The following is a 14,719-nucleotide window of genomic DNA, read 5'->3' as shown; positions in this document are numbered from 1 at the left end:
AAGTCTGCATTTGGGGGGATTTGAATGGGTTCTCTTGCTTTCATGTGGGTTGTGGGGCAGGGGAGTAGCCTCTGTGATTTGGACAGTGTACTATTGGGCTGTGTGAATGTGATAATATAAACTAGTGCTTGTTTAGGTTTGTTTGATGAAGAGTTCTTTCTCATATATGTTGCCTGCCATCATACACTATTAGACTGATCCTCTGTCACCTTGTCTTTGTTTTTTGTAGTAGTTTGAAAGGATTATTTAGTTCTTTTGAAATACCAGAAAACATGACAGGGGAATCCCAAATGGAAAACCTACAAGAGCCTGTCTTTTTGCATAAAATCAAAGGATCAATATATGAAAAATATGCAAATGAAAGACACATCTCCAAAGGAACTTGAAATGAAAGATATGCGACCATTTCCCCCATACACAACCCTAGAAGGAACACTTCATGCTTGACTACCCAATGGGTTATCTTTTAGAATCTGCAACAGTAAGAACTACTCCTCACATAAAAGGCCACCTTTGCCCATCTATTTTGGCCAAGCCTCCTGATTGGGAGGTACCAACCCTTGAGCACTGACATATGCTTAGGCTCAAATGGCAGTGTATTTGGAGACTAGCATTTTGGGCTTACGAGACCTTGTAATTATTTAATTGACTTACTGCTTGCAGCACACCACAACATCCTGCTCAGTTCATAATTTGGGAATTACTGCAGCAGGCCTAATGGATTGAGACTGGGCAATGAGCTCTAGTTATCCCATACGTCCCCAATTTTTACAGGTTTAAACCTGAACATACCGTATTTTACCATGTATACGACGCCCCTATGTATAAAACGCCCCCTCACTTTTTTAACCCAACATTTCTTTCATTGCAAGTGAGTGTAGGGGGAAAGCGAGCAAGGGGGCGCGTGGAGCATCACTTCCCATTAAGAGCACACCGCGTGAGCTCTGCAGCCTTTTTTGGCTTGAGGGCCGTAGTCGAGCGGGTTGGCTGGGACAAGCGGCCGTTTAAGGCAGAAAGGAGGCAGCCAAGACGCGTGATGGTCCCTCCCTTGTGGACCAGCATCTGGCAGGGCTTCTCATGCCTGGAGAGGGAAAAGCCCAAAGGGAAGACCCACCCACCACCGTTGCGTCGACTAGCGAGGGAACAACTCCGGATGTCATCGGCAACATGGCATGCCTCCGAGTCTCCCCTTCCCACCCGCCGTGAACAAGAGTGCGCCTCCCTTTGTCTTTCCTCGGCCGAAGCAAAGACAGGCTAGCAATGAAAGCTGGCCTTCAAACGAGCAGCCAATCCACCCAACGCCGCTGCCGGCCACCCGCTCCCGCTCCTCCGATGACGGGTTGCCAAAGTTCACAGAGGAAAGCCCTGCTGTCTCTTCCAAAGGCTGCGGGGAGAGCGCAATCTGCGCGCCCTCAGGGAGGAAACCGACGAGCACACCACGGAAGGTTGGTGCTCCTGGAAGGCAAGGGTGAGCGCTGTCTTGCGGGCTGCCCGCAGCTGGTCTGCTCGTCGGTTTCCTCCAGACCACCACCTGGCCCGTTTTTGCCTTCTACGCTGAGGGCGCGCACATTGCATTCTCCCCGCAGCCTTTGGAAGAGACAGCAGGGCTTTCCTCCGTGAATGTGGGCAACCCGTCATTGGAGCGTCTCCTTTCTGCCTTAAACGACTGCTTGTCCCAGCCAGCCTGCTCGCCTATGGTCCTCAAGCCAAAGAAGGCTGTAGAGTTCGCGTGGCATGCTCTTGCCCGGAAGCGATGCGCCACGCGTCCCCTTGCTCACTTTCCCCCTACACTTTCTTTGCAAAACATGGAGGGGGAATCCCTCTCCCCCTCCTTACCTCTGTGTATAAAACGACCCTCAATTTCCCCTCTGATTATTTTAGGAAAAAGTGTCGTTTTATACATGAAAAAAATACGGTACCTGTTTATTTGTTGCCAGAATTTGGAAATAATGAGTTTCAAGTAACACAGTTGTCTGCAGTGAATTATTTCTTTGGTAACGAAGTTCTGATAATTTCAAAAGCAACACAATGGCTGGAATTTTTGGGGAGCAAGTTCAGGTCATCCAGTCCTTATGACGTCATCTTCCAGTGACAGAAATTGTTAATTTTATGCCTCCTTTGCACCTTCCCTTAAGGTTCCAAGAGTCCCTAAGGGATCTCTTTTGCCCTTGAAAAGCCTTTGGGAGTGTTGGGATATGGACGTGGGGCTTTCATATTGCAAATCCCTGCTGGGTTGCTGGCAGCAGTCCCAGTTTAATGGTGGAACCGCCAGCAGTTGTTTTCTAAGAGTAAAGAGTTTCTATTAAATCTTATTTCATACCAGGTATTATGCTCTAATAGCACATACACAGGAATAAATGCCACTGAATTCAATAGGCTTTACTTTGAAGTGTGGTACATGATTGCAGCCTGACAGTCCCTTTCTCTTTCACACACAGCTACTGAAAGCTCCCTCACACTCCACTTCATTGACTTCATTGTATACTATACTGTATTCATTTACTCACTAATGATCTTTTCCATATTGGTTTAAAAGCAAAGATGATTTTTAAGGATATTCGGGGGGGGGGGGGATTCCTAATTATGCCAGAGTATGTTTCAGCATTTCAAAATGAATGTCATCAACTGCAGTATGTGCAATGCCAGCTCACTATGATAATTTGGAGTTATTCTGTATCTACATTGACATGGAAGTGTACCAAAGACAGGACATATGTCACACAAACACAAACAAACTGTTGAGGCCTGGAAGAAGAGTGTTGTTGAAACATTAGAAAAGGTAACTCTAGCCAAAGGAAAGGCAAACATTTTCTCAAAGGCAGGATGAGGACCAAATGGGTACAGTGATGGAGAGGTATGAGAAAACTGGGAGTGTTCCTGGTGAAGAGGGATCATTAATGTGTGTGTGTTAGCCTGGTTTGGACTAAATGTGTGCTTTAGGACTGGATTAAGCTTTTAATTTAAATATCAAACTATTAACTCTTAATTGTTGTTTCTACATAATTTTCTTGCTATCCATTCCAGCAAAAAGAATATCTTCTGAGCATAAGTTAGAATCAAGTAGCAAACCACGAAGGAAAATGCCGTCTTTCTGTTACCTGTTGTGATGGAGCCAATGATGGGATCAGAGCTGACAGGGCCATGGGCAGCCACCAAGGACACAATGTACTCGGTGGATGGCTGCAAGCCAGACAAGGAGGCGTGTCTCTTGGTAGGGTCCAGCATGACCTGTTTGGTTTCCTCCTTGTCTTTGGGAGTATAATTCAGTATCAGTTTATCTGCTGGAGGAGAGGGATCGCTCCAAGTGATGTTCACACTGGAGGAAGTCACATGAGAAAAATGAAGTTGCGTGATTGGTCGGAACCCTGAAAACGAGAAGGCAGAATAGAGCTGCAAGCCTAAAAGTGATAGGTTGGGTCTTATTCAGCAATGGAACGATAGCACAAATGCATCCAAGGATCTGCAAATCAATCAAAGAGTAAACTGAGCCAGCCACCCTTTAACTGGTATTAAGTAAAAGGCATGCAACTGATGAAAAATTTTCCAAGCAATTTCCAGCACCCCTCCCACGAGAAATAAAGCAGTGTTTTGAAACCAACTACTTGCCACAAAAGGAAAGGCTAAGGTAGGCTGGAGATACTAAGAGGTAGGGAAGTAAATCCATACAGAGAGCACACAAAGAGGATCTTGCAAGCAAGACTGGCCTTGTTTAAGGCACTAGCATTGTTTGGGCTGGCCTTGCACATAACACTTGAAAAATAGCTTAATTGCTATACTACATCCAAACTAGGTACACCTGTGGAAGGACCTATAGGATGTCCTGTGGAGACTCAGAGATTGAGGGACTGGTACTCAAGGAAGGAGGTTTAGCTTTTTGCACCCTTATTATAGGAAACAGCTGTGAGCTAAGGGTGGTTGTGGATCCAGAGATGCTGTATTTGAATTTCCTCTGTGTCATACTCTTTCAGAGAGCCTTGATTCACTTCTGGGACCTTCAAAGCAGATGCATGGGGCTTCATATTTTTTAAATGAAGATTTTAATCACACCTCCTCATGTCCTGTTTAGCGTAGTCCCTGAGACAGTTACCCAGCAGAGAGTGATGCCAGAACCACAAATAACCCGAGAAGCCCTTCAGTACCTGTAAAGGCATCCACTGTGATCTCAAGGCTCTGCTGACGGCCTCTCTCAGCAACAACAGAGATCGTGTATTCAGTCCCAGGCTCCAAGTCTGACAACGTAAGCTCAGACTTGTCCTTGGCAACAGTAACCTCAGAGGCCATTCCTGAAGCAGGGACGAATGTGACCCGATAGTGGTCAATGGGGCCCTTGGCTTTGGTCCAGGACACAGAAATGGACGTCTCCATGGAAGCTGTCACTATGAGGTCGTGAGGACTGTCGAGGTCTATGGCAGCAAAGGGAGATTGACAAAAGGTACATTGTAACTGTGTGTAGCTTAGCATGGGTACGAGCTTGTTTATGGGATAAGTTTAGAATTTTACATTAATAAGCAAGAAATGAACAATACTGATCTTTTGTGCAATTCTCTTCATGAAGATTCAAGATAATTTTTCTTGGAAAAGTCGCTCTTAAATGTGAATTTGAATGAAGCAGCAGGAAAGTGGATGTCTGTCTCTCGTGTTTACAGTACTGTATTATGGTGGTCCAGCTCCACCTGTTAATATACCTGGACTGCAAGTATATTCTGTTCAGATCCTTGTTTCATGGTCATCACAGCAGCAGTTATTACCAGTCTCTCTCACAACCAGGAATGGCCCAGAATAGTTTGTCACATGAAGTGGTAAAACCAATGGCAGCCTCTCCCCAAAATAGCAAATAATACAATAATTAAATAACTGGCGATGTATTGTTTTCCTCTAATAGACGATCAGATTAGTCCTGCCAACCATTGCTGAGTAGCAGCTACATCAGATAGAGATGGCAGGACCTGGATTTGTTAGCAAGTGCTGTGGCCCTTTGTGAAGAAAACTTCATTGGCCTTAAGGTAACACATCCAGTCACATGAAAAAGAAAATAGACTCTCTTTGAATTCTGTAGTTTTACATATCAGGACACAATAAAAATAATCTGGTCCTTATCAGGTTTGAAAATTAGTTAATTACAACTTCAGATGAACAACAACATGGGGCATATTACACAAGACATATTGCTTGAGTGCACGTGCCTCCCGCAGGGACACTGCAGCAAAGTGCAGGGTTAGAAGACACAGCGAGTTTAGCAGCTGTGTGAGTTAAAGGAGAGAGAAAGGCTGGTGTAAAGGTTACAGACATCACATCTTGCCTGGATAGGCTGGTATAGAATGCTGGCAATGAGGTATCAACAGCATCAGCACCATCAACGTGGGGAAATGTAGCCACCAGGTCCTGGAGGCCAAATTTAGGTTGTTAGGGAGGAAGCTCAAAGCCAGGACCTCAAAGGTAGCTTTCTCGGAAGTGCTACCTGTTCCACATGCAGGGCCAGCTAAGCAGACGGAGCTCAGGAGTCTCAACACATGGATGAGACAGTGGGATCAGGGGAAGGGTTTAAATTCATTAGGCACTGGGGAACGTTTTGAGACAAGCCGGGCCTGTACAAGAGGGACGGACTTCACTTGAACAAACATGGAACCAGATTGCTGGTGCGTGACATTAAAAAGGTGGCAGAGCAGCTTTAAACTGAATTCCTAGGGAAAGCCAAGGGGACAGAAAGGGAGGGAGGTGGCCGTCCGTGTCAAAGAAGGGCCAGAATCCAGCAGAATGGAGATCGACGGCGGATCTGACTCCATCATAGAATCACTGTGGGTTAAACTGCCAGGCCCAAGGAGCGGTGTGGTAGTGGGGGGTTTGTTATCGTCCTCCAGATCAAAAACTTGATGGGGACCTTGAAATGGGGAGACAAATCAGGGAGGTGTCCAAGAGGGACAGGATTGCAATCATGGGGGGGACTTCAGTTATCCTCACATTGACTGGGTCAGTGTGTGCTTGAGTCAAGAAAGAGAGACTGGGTTTCTTGACATGCTAAATGAATGTGCTTTGGAGCAACTTGTCATGGAGCCCACCAGAGGACAGGTGACTCTGGATTTAACACTGTGTGGTACTCAGGACATGGTTAGGGACGTGAATGTCACTGAGCCGCTAGGGAATAGTGACTATACTGCAGTCTCTTTTGCAGTGCATGTTGGGGGAAGAGTGTCAAGCAAATCTGACACAAAAACCCTTGATTTCCAAAGGGCGGACTTCCCTCAGATGAGGAAACTAGTTAGAAAGAAGTTGAAAGGGAAGGTAAAAAGAAGTAAAGTGGTGCCTCGCAAGACAAACGCCTTGCAGGACAAAAAAAAAAAACCTCATACGACAAATGGTTTTGGCAATGGGATTGAGGACTCGCAAGACAAATGTTCTTATGGCCCTGCTTCGCAAGATGAATGTTTTCCGTTTTTTGTTCCTGCCTCATGTTTGCTGATTTTTAAATGTTTTTCTAGGATGTTTAAAAAGTTAAAGTTTTTTGATTGACATTTTTTAAATCATTTGCACAATATGAATGGCTTTAAAGAGTACTTAATAAACCCTTTGTAAACCAAATGCAACTTTGTTCTGCCTTTTTTTGCCCATAGGAACACATTAATTAGACTTCAATGCATTCCTATGGGAAAACGCATTCCACAAGATGAATTTTTCGCAAGACAACATTAATCGCAGAACGAATTAAATTTGTCTGGTGAGGCACCACTGTAAATCTCTTCAGACTGCACAGAGCCTGTTTACAACAACAGTAGTAGAGGCCCAGCAGAAGTGTATACTGCAAAGAAAGAAGTGCTCAACTAAAGCCAAGAGGGTGCCAACATAGTTAACGAGCAGAGTTAGGGAGGCTTTAAAGGGCAAGGAGGGGTCCTTCTGTAAATGGAAATCCTTCCCAAATGAGAAAAATAAAAAGGAACACAAATTTTGGCAAAAGACATGTAAGAAGATGATACAGAAAGAAAAGAAAGACTTTGAGGAATGTATGGCCAGCAAAGCAGCTGGTCCTCTGGATGGTGAGAGGGGTAAAGGGGAGGTAAAGGGGGACTTGGAGACTGCAGAGAAATGAAATGAGTTCTTCACATCTGTCTTCACGCCAGAAGACCTTGGGCAGATTCCGCTGACTGACCGGCCCCTCCTGATTAATGAATTAAATCAGATACAGGTTAAGAGAGAATGTTTTAGACCTAATTGATAAATTGAAGATCAATAAGTCACTGGGCCCAAATGGCATCCATCTAAGGGTTATTAAGCAACTGAGGAATTAAGTTACTGATCTCTTAACTAAAATAAAACAGCCCTTAAAACAGCCACAGTGCCAGAGGACTGTCACACCAATCTTTAAGAAATGAAGGAGGGGGGACCTGGGAAACTACAGGCCTGTTAACGTCTGTCCCAGGGAAGATGGTGGAAAGCCTCATCCAAGATAAAACCTTAAAACACAGAAGAACAAGCCAAGTCTTGCCTCACAAACCTTTTACAATTCTTTTAAAAATTCAACAGCCATGTGGATGCTGGCAAACCAGTGGATATTGTTCATATGGATTTTCAGAAGGTGTTTGACATGGTCCCTCACCAAGGGCTGCTGAGAAAACTCCACAGTTAGAGGATAAGAAGGCAAGTGCTCTTATGGACTGAGAATTGGTTGAGAACCAGGAAACAGAGAGTAGGTGTCAATAGGTAATTTTCACAATGGATAGAGGTGAAGAGCGGTGTGCCTCAGGGATCTTTTCTGTGACCAGTGTTTTTCAACCACAGTGATACCGCGCATTACGATGACCCCACTGCACAACGAAATCACTGCACGACGACTTTTTTACAATCGCTATAGCGATTGTAAAATGATGGTTCCAATGGGGAAAATCCGCTTTACGATGATTAGTTCCCTGCTTCAGGAATCGTTTTTTCACTGGACGATGATCTTTTCAGCTGATTGTTGGGTTTTCAAAATGGCTTCCTGCTGTTTTCCAACCCTTGTTTCGGAAGACAGTGATTAAAAACAGAAGAACGGCACTCACAAAATGGCCGTCCTATGGAGGATCTTCGCTGGACGACGAGGTAATCTCCCCATTGGAACGCATTAACCGGTTTTCAATGCATTCCAATGGGGATTTTCCCCCTGTATGCCGATGATTTCACTTAACAGTGATTTTCCTGGAACAGATTATCGTCGTCATGCAGGGCACCACTGCAGTTCATAAATGACCTGGAGACAGGAATAAGCAGTGAGGTGACCAAGTTTGCAGATGACACAAAACTTTTCCGGGTGGTGAAGACCAGAAAGGATTGTGAAGAGCTCCGTAAGGATCTCTCCAAACTGAGAGAATGGGTGGCAAATTGACAAATTTGTTTCAGTATAAGAAAATGTAAAGTAATGCACATTGAGGCAAAAAAATCAAAACTTTATTTATCAGCTGAGCTGTCTGTGATGGATCAGGAAAGAGATCTGTGCTGGTGGACAGCTCAATGAAAGTGTCAACCCAGTGTGCGGTGGCAGTGAAGAAGGCCAATTCCATGCTAGGTATCATTAAAAAGGGGACTGAAAATAAAACAGCCAACATTATAATGCTATTGTACAAAACGCTGGTAAGGCTGCACATGGAGTATTATGTACAGTTCTGGTTGCCGCACCTCAAAAAAGACTTCATGGAACTGGGAAAGGTGCAGAAGAGAGTGAGCAAAGTGATGACTGGGTTGGGGCACCTCTCTTATGAGGAAAGGCTACAGCATTTGGGGCTCTTTAGTTTAGGGAAATGGCGCCTGATGATTGAGACATATGAAATTATGCAGGGGATGGTTAAAGTGGATAGAGGGAAGCTCTTTTCCCTCTCATGCAATACCAGGCCCAGGTGACAGCCACTCAAATTGAGTGTTGGGAGATTGAGAAGAGACAAAAAAAATTACTTTACCCAGCATGTTTTTAGTCTGTGGAACTCCTTGCCACAGGATGTAGTGATGCCATCTGGCCTAGATGCCTTTAAAAGTGGATTGGACAGATTCCTGGAGGGAAAGTCCATCACAGATTACAAGCCATGATGGGGATGTATAGTTTCCAGGCTTAAAAGGAAGGTACTTCAAAATGCCAGATGCAGGGGAGGGGTATCAGGAGACAGGGATCTGTGGTCTTGTGTGCTCCCAGAAGCATCTGGTGGAGGCCACAGTGAGATACAGAAAGCTGGGACTAGATGGGCCCTTGGCCTGATCCAACAGGGCTCTTCTTATATTCTTATGTGTCCTGATTTATTTTACAAAAATAAAACCAAAATGGAGACCAGATGATTTTTATTATGTCCTGATATGTAAAACCATAGAATTGAAAGAGGGTATACTTTATTTTCACATGATTGTACCTCTGTGGTCTAGGAGGTATCTTTATGTAGGCATTATGCTCATGAAGGGTAAACTGGACTCTTATCTCCACATCTTTTCCTTGACATGAAGCTCAGCTCTTAAAAGGACAGACCTCTAACTAAAAGAACACATCTAGCAGCCATAACAAGGACATGTCTGGAGTGCCTCCTGAAGGCTCAGATGGAAAAGGAGTGGTTCTAATAGAGCAGTGTGATTTAAGAATCAATACCCTGAATTCTAAGGACAGTTTGATATTTGCAGCTGTAATCGTTGTACAAATATCATATAAAGGCAAAGGCTGTTTGCATTTCCACTGAAATGCTGGCAATAAATACTTCCTGTTGTGTAAAATGCCAGCTTGCTTACGTGTCTATAAAAATTGACAGACTTTCTCCACTGGGAGACAACGATGTTGGTATAATCTTTTTCACTCTGTTTCCTCGGTATATACAGTGGAGGACTGAGCAGAGCTTCCTGTCCACCTGCACCTCTTTACTGTTTCTTCCAAAACAGAGGGAAAAAGATTTTAGGAGCTCCCTTACCAGTGTCTACTTATTCACATTGCCTTGGTTGTCACACAGGAGTGAGAAAATGAGGTTTAGAAGAGGAGAATGATAATCAAACTCCTGTTGCTTTCACATAGGACAGGGTTAACTTGCTCTTGGCATGTGACTCACTGTTGCTGCAAATGTTCAAACCTTCCTTCAGTCCAAAACAAAACTCCAATTAAAAATCTCCTGTTGCTTATCAGTTCCCTTTTGGCCTATCAGGCAATTTTACACAAACATTACTAGGTCCTTCCAAATTTACACCCAGGTGCAGTAATGTTTCCTGTTTTGCAGTTGTTAGAGTTCCCTAATCAGCATCTAATTGTGCCTGATAATCTTTATTATTAAACAGTTAAACCCCATAGCAGTTTGTAAAAATTAAATACATTGTTATGGAACTACAAGATAAAAGCTGGAATGGAATGGGATGGAACAGAACAGAATTTCTTAATAAAAATTATCACTACCTTTTCTCAAATGTTTGTTAGTATACTTGACAGTGTCTTGCTCTGCCGTCTGCTAGCTGTAAGGATCTTAACCACTATACCATGGCTAATGTGATATTTTGGGATAGTGTCTGATAGTTTCTCATACCTGAATACAGCCCACAAGGTATATTTCATCCATGAAGCAAGAACTTCTTTCACCTCTGGGATTATGCAGATTATCTTCCTTAGTTTGGTCATCAGGATTCCATGGGAATCCTTTGAAGTCTAATTCCACAAACTCAGAAAGACTGTCCATACAACATTCAGCTCTTACTTGTGGACTCTCTCTAGTATCTCTTTCTGGCCTTAGTTTATGGGCAGACCAGAATATTAGCAATGCAAGAGACGAGCCACTGAAAGCAGATTGCAGGAAGCTCAGGTTCATAAAGGCAAGATTTAAGCATTTGATTGGCTGCTGAAACAAGGGCTTTTATTGGATCCGTGCTGCAGTTTTCAGAACATGTGCTTTTAAATTGCTTTTCAGTATGACAGGGTGGTAATACAGTGGTACCTTGCTAGACAATAACCTCGCAAAATGAGGAATTCGGTAGACGATGACTTTTTTGAGCTATGTTACGCTTCGCAAAACGATTGTTCCTATGGGCGATTTTCAGTGGACAATGTTTGGGTCCTTGCCTCGCAAGATGGTTTTTTTTTTACCCTGTTTCGCAAGACAGTTTCCCCCCATTGGAACACACAATTACACAAGACCTACTTTTTATCCTAAAAAAGTGGGGGAGAAAGTGTATGCTGCTGGCTTTCCAGGGTCTGCCCCCTGGAAAAATAGCAGCATACACTTTCTCCCTCCCTTTTTTGGGATAAAAAAGTATGTCTTATGGGATTAATGTGTTTCAATGTGAGAAAAAAACATCTTGCAAAGCATTGCCAATGGGGCTATGGCTGCAAATTTAAATGGTAGATAGTGAAAACAGCCAGGAACCAAAGGGTAAAGAGATTGTAAAAACACCAGGGCAATCACAAGGGCAATCCCCCATTAACACAAATTATGCAGTTGAGTTCCCCACATTTGGGGAAACCATAGGGATCAGCAACACACCCAAAGTGCAATGGATGAACCTCCCCCTGGGAAAACCACTTTTATGACATGGTATTTCCCCTGCAAGGTATGATTTTGAATGGCCCTTTCACCTCCTACCCCCTTCTGTCCCCTGACCCCCCCAAGGCATGGTGACCCCCTGGCTGCAATTCCCACACAGTACAGGGCTGCACAGCCCCAGTCCTGCCAGAGGCCAAGAGAGCTCCTCAGCGTTTTGGGGTGCCCTGCGGGACCCCCTACAGGGGCTAGGTGTTCCTCCCACAATCCTCTAGTGCACAGGTATTAGCATATGCTAAAAAACTCTGATTATGCTAATTGTGGGAGGAACACTTAACATTAGCTAGGTGTTCCTCCCACAATCCTCTAGTGCACAGGTATTAGTGCCGGGTAGGTGGGGCTCGTCAGCCCTGGAAGGCAGCCCATCTAGGAGAAGGAAAACTCCGATTTCAAACCTCCACTGCCTTGTGGCTATATCCACTGATGGAAAAGGCTTCAGGAATTAACCTCGAGGAAAAATCCGGAGCCGGAGTCTCAGAGGCAGTTCGTGTTGTTCTGGCAACTCCTGTTACATCACTGGAACCAGTTGTATTGGCTCTCGCCTTTCCACTGAACTATTTCAGTGATGTGGAGGGGGCGGGATTTGCTGCTTGGGTAACAGCCTGTCCTCCATATTATTTTACCCAGGCTTCGTGCTCTGGAGAGGACACTCCAGCTTCACATGCAGCACCGAAACAACGCAGGAAGTAGCAGTTACCAGTTATAAGTCTTTGCTCGATTGGCATAGAGCATGACACCAGGGGCTACTTCTAATGGTGGGAGAGGTCATTGCACCTCACTAGGTAGATACCGCCCACCTTAAGCTGGGCAGCCCCCAGCCAGTAAGGTGCTACCTCGCCACGGTCTGTTAACTTCAAGGGGTGCGTGGGGTTTAGGGTGAAACCCGACAAGCAGATCGATAACCGTGCACCATGCAACAATCGTAAGCAAACTTCTGCCCTAAAGCTGGGCACCTGGAATCTACGGACAATGACCGCTGGCTTTTCTGACTACGGCTTTCAGGACGACCTGCAGGAAATAGACAATGTGCACAAGACAGCTGTCATTGACATGGAACTGAGTAGACTACAGATGGACATTGTTGCCTTGCAAGAGACAAGATTGCCAGACTCAGGTTCTGTCAAAGAAAAAAACTTCTCATTCTTCTGGCAGGGAAAACCATTGAATGAGACCAGGGAATATGGTGTTGGCTTTGCAGTCAGAAATACTCTTCTGAGATCCATTGTTCCACCTACTGTGGGGAGTGAAAGAATCCTGTCTCTGCAGCTCCACTCATCAACGGGACTGGTCATCCTCATTAGTGCATATGCACCAACACTGTCATCCACTACAAAAGTGAAAGAGAAATTCTACGACAATGTGGCAACTACTATCAAAAAAGTCCCTGAAAGAGAGGCACTGTTCATTCTCGGAGACTTTAACGCTAGAGTTGGTGCTGATCACAATTCTTGGACCACTTGTCTAGGCCTTTTTGGCATTGGAAAGATGAACAAAAATGGCCAACGCTTGCTGGAGTTTTGCTGTTATTATGGTCTTTGTGTCATCAACACATTCTTTAATACGAAGCTACAACACAGAGTTTCCTGGAGACATCCAAGATCCAAGCATTGGCATCAGCTCGATTTGATTCTCACTAGACATTCCAGCCTTTCTAGTATTACAATCACACGCAGTTACCAGAGTGCTGATTGCGATACTGATCACTCCTTGGTGTGTAGTAGAGTAAAACTATGAACAAAGAGATTGTATCACACGAAAAAGGAAGACCACGTATTGACATCAGCAAGACTCGCAATCAAAGAAAAGTGGAGGAATTTGCCCAAGCACTTCAGGAAACCCTTCCAGGTCTGGCTGATGCTAATGCACCTGAACGATGGGAACATTTCAAGAACGCTATGTATATCACCACCTTGTCCACCTTTGGCAAGAAGACCAAAAAGTTGGCTGACTGGTTCGAAGCCCATTCGGAGGAGTTGATGCCAGTCATTGAGGATAAGAGGAGAGCTCTAGCAGCATACAAAGCCTGTCCTAGTGAGTACAACTTGCAAGCTCTTCAAGTGCTCTTAGCAAGTCCAACAGGCTGCCAGGAGATGTTCCAACAATTATTGGCTTCAGTTCTGCTCTCAGATACAGATAGCAGCGGACACAGGTAACATCAAAGGAATGTATGACGGTATCAAGCAGGCTTTAGGTCCAATACAGAAGAAATCCGCTCCCTTGAAGTCTGCTACAGGTGTGATCATCCAGGACCGAGCACAGCAGATGGACTGCTGGGTGCAGCACTACTCTGAGCTATATTCCAGAGAGAATGTAGTAACCGAAGAAGCATTAAATAACATAGAGGGCCTGTTTGTCTTGGAAGAGTTGGACAGCAAACCAACCTTAACAGAAATAAAAGCAGCCTTGAATTCCCTCGCCTCTGGCAAGGCACCTGGAAAGAATAACATCCCTGTTGAAGTGCTGAAGTGCTGTAAAGAGATCACCACCGAACTGTATGAAGTCTTTTGTCTCTGCTGAAGGGAAGGTGGAGTACCACAGGACATGAAGGATGCAAAGATCGTCACATTGTACAAGAACAAAGGAGACAGGGGCAACTGCAGTAACTACCGTGGCATCTCTCTTCTCAGCATTGTAGGGAAGCTGCTTGCCTGTGTTGTGCTGAAGAGACTCCAGGTGCTTGCAGACAGAGACTATCCAGAATCACAGTGTGGACTTCGAGCTAATAGATCCACCACTGACATGGTATTCTCCCTCAGAGAGTTGCAAGAGAAATGCAGGGAATAACAACAGCTACTCTTTGTGGCCTTCATAGATACTCAAAAAGGCCTTTGATTTGGTTAGCAGGGACTTTTTAAAATACTTCCCAAGACTGGATGTTCACCTCAACTCCTTAACATCATCAGGTCCTTTCATGAGTGAATGGAGGGTACTTTAGTTTTTGAAGGCTCACCAATAGATCCCTTTGACATCCAAAGTGGAGTGAAACAGGGCTGTGTCCTCACACCAACTCTTTTTGAGATCTTTTATGCTGTCATGCTGAAGCACACTTTTGGAACTGCAACAGAAGGTGTCTATCTCCGGACTAGATCAGACGGAAAGCTCTTTAATCTCTCTAGATTGAGAGCGAAGACCAAAGTCCAACTGAAATGCATGTGGGACGTCCTCTTCACCAAAGATGCAGCCATTGTTGCCCATTCTGCTGAAGA

The 14,719-nt window shown here is 44.6% G+C and overlaps 1 protein-coding gene and 1 non-coding gene across 11 annotated transcripts in view; both read right to left on the bottom strand.

Moving 5' to 3' along the window:
• Positions 1–14,719, bottom strand: part of TNR (tenascin R) — a 618,967-nt gene that overhangs the window by 68,028 nt on the left and 536,220 nt on the right. For 5 of the 10 annotated variants that reach the window (XM_072998215.2, XM_078392396.1, XM_078392397.1 and 2 more), the window contains 2 exons: positions 4,140–4,403; positions 3,099–3,365 (listed from right to left, as the gene is read on the bottom strand). The exons of 2 other annotated variants lie outside the window; for them this stretch is intronic. In XM_072998215.2, coding sequence (XP_072854316.2) covers positions 3,099–3,365; positions 4,140–4,403 — 531 coding nt within the window. The remainder of the gene's footprint in view (positions 1–3,098; positions 3,366–4,139; positions 4,404–14,719) is intronic. 3 more of the 10 variants (XM_072998216.2, XM_078392398.1, XM_078392399.1) reach the window with 1 other exon arrangement.
• Positions 11,366–11,531, bottom strand: LOC140707093 (U1 spliceosomal RNA). The gene has a single exon (XR_012087085.2). It is a non-coding gene; the product is annotated as a U1 spliceosomal RNA (small nuclear RNA).

The sequence above is a fragment of the Pogona vitticeps genome, chromosome 4 (genome assembly GCF_051106095.1).
Source record: "Pogona vitticeps strain Pit_001003342236 chromosome 4, PviZW2.1, whole genome shotgun sequence".
In the NCBI taxonomy this organism is placed as follows: domain Eukaryota; kingdom Metazoa; phylum Chordata; class Lepidosauria; order Squamata; family Agamidae; genus Pogona; species Pogona vitticeps.
This window is presented reverse-complemented; position numbering and strand designations above follow the sequence as displayed.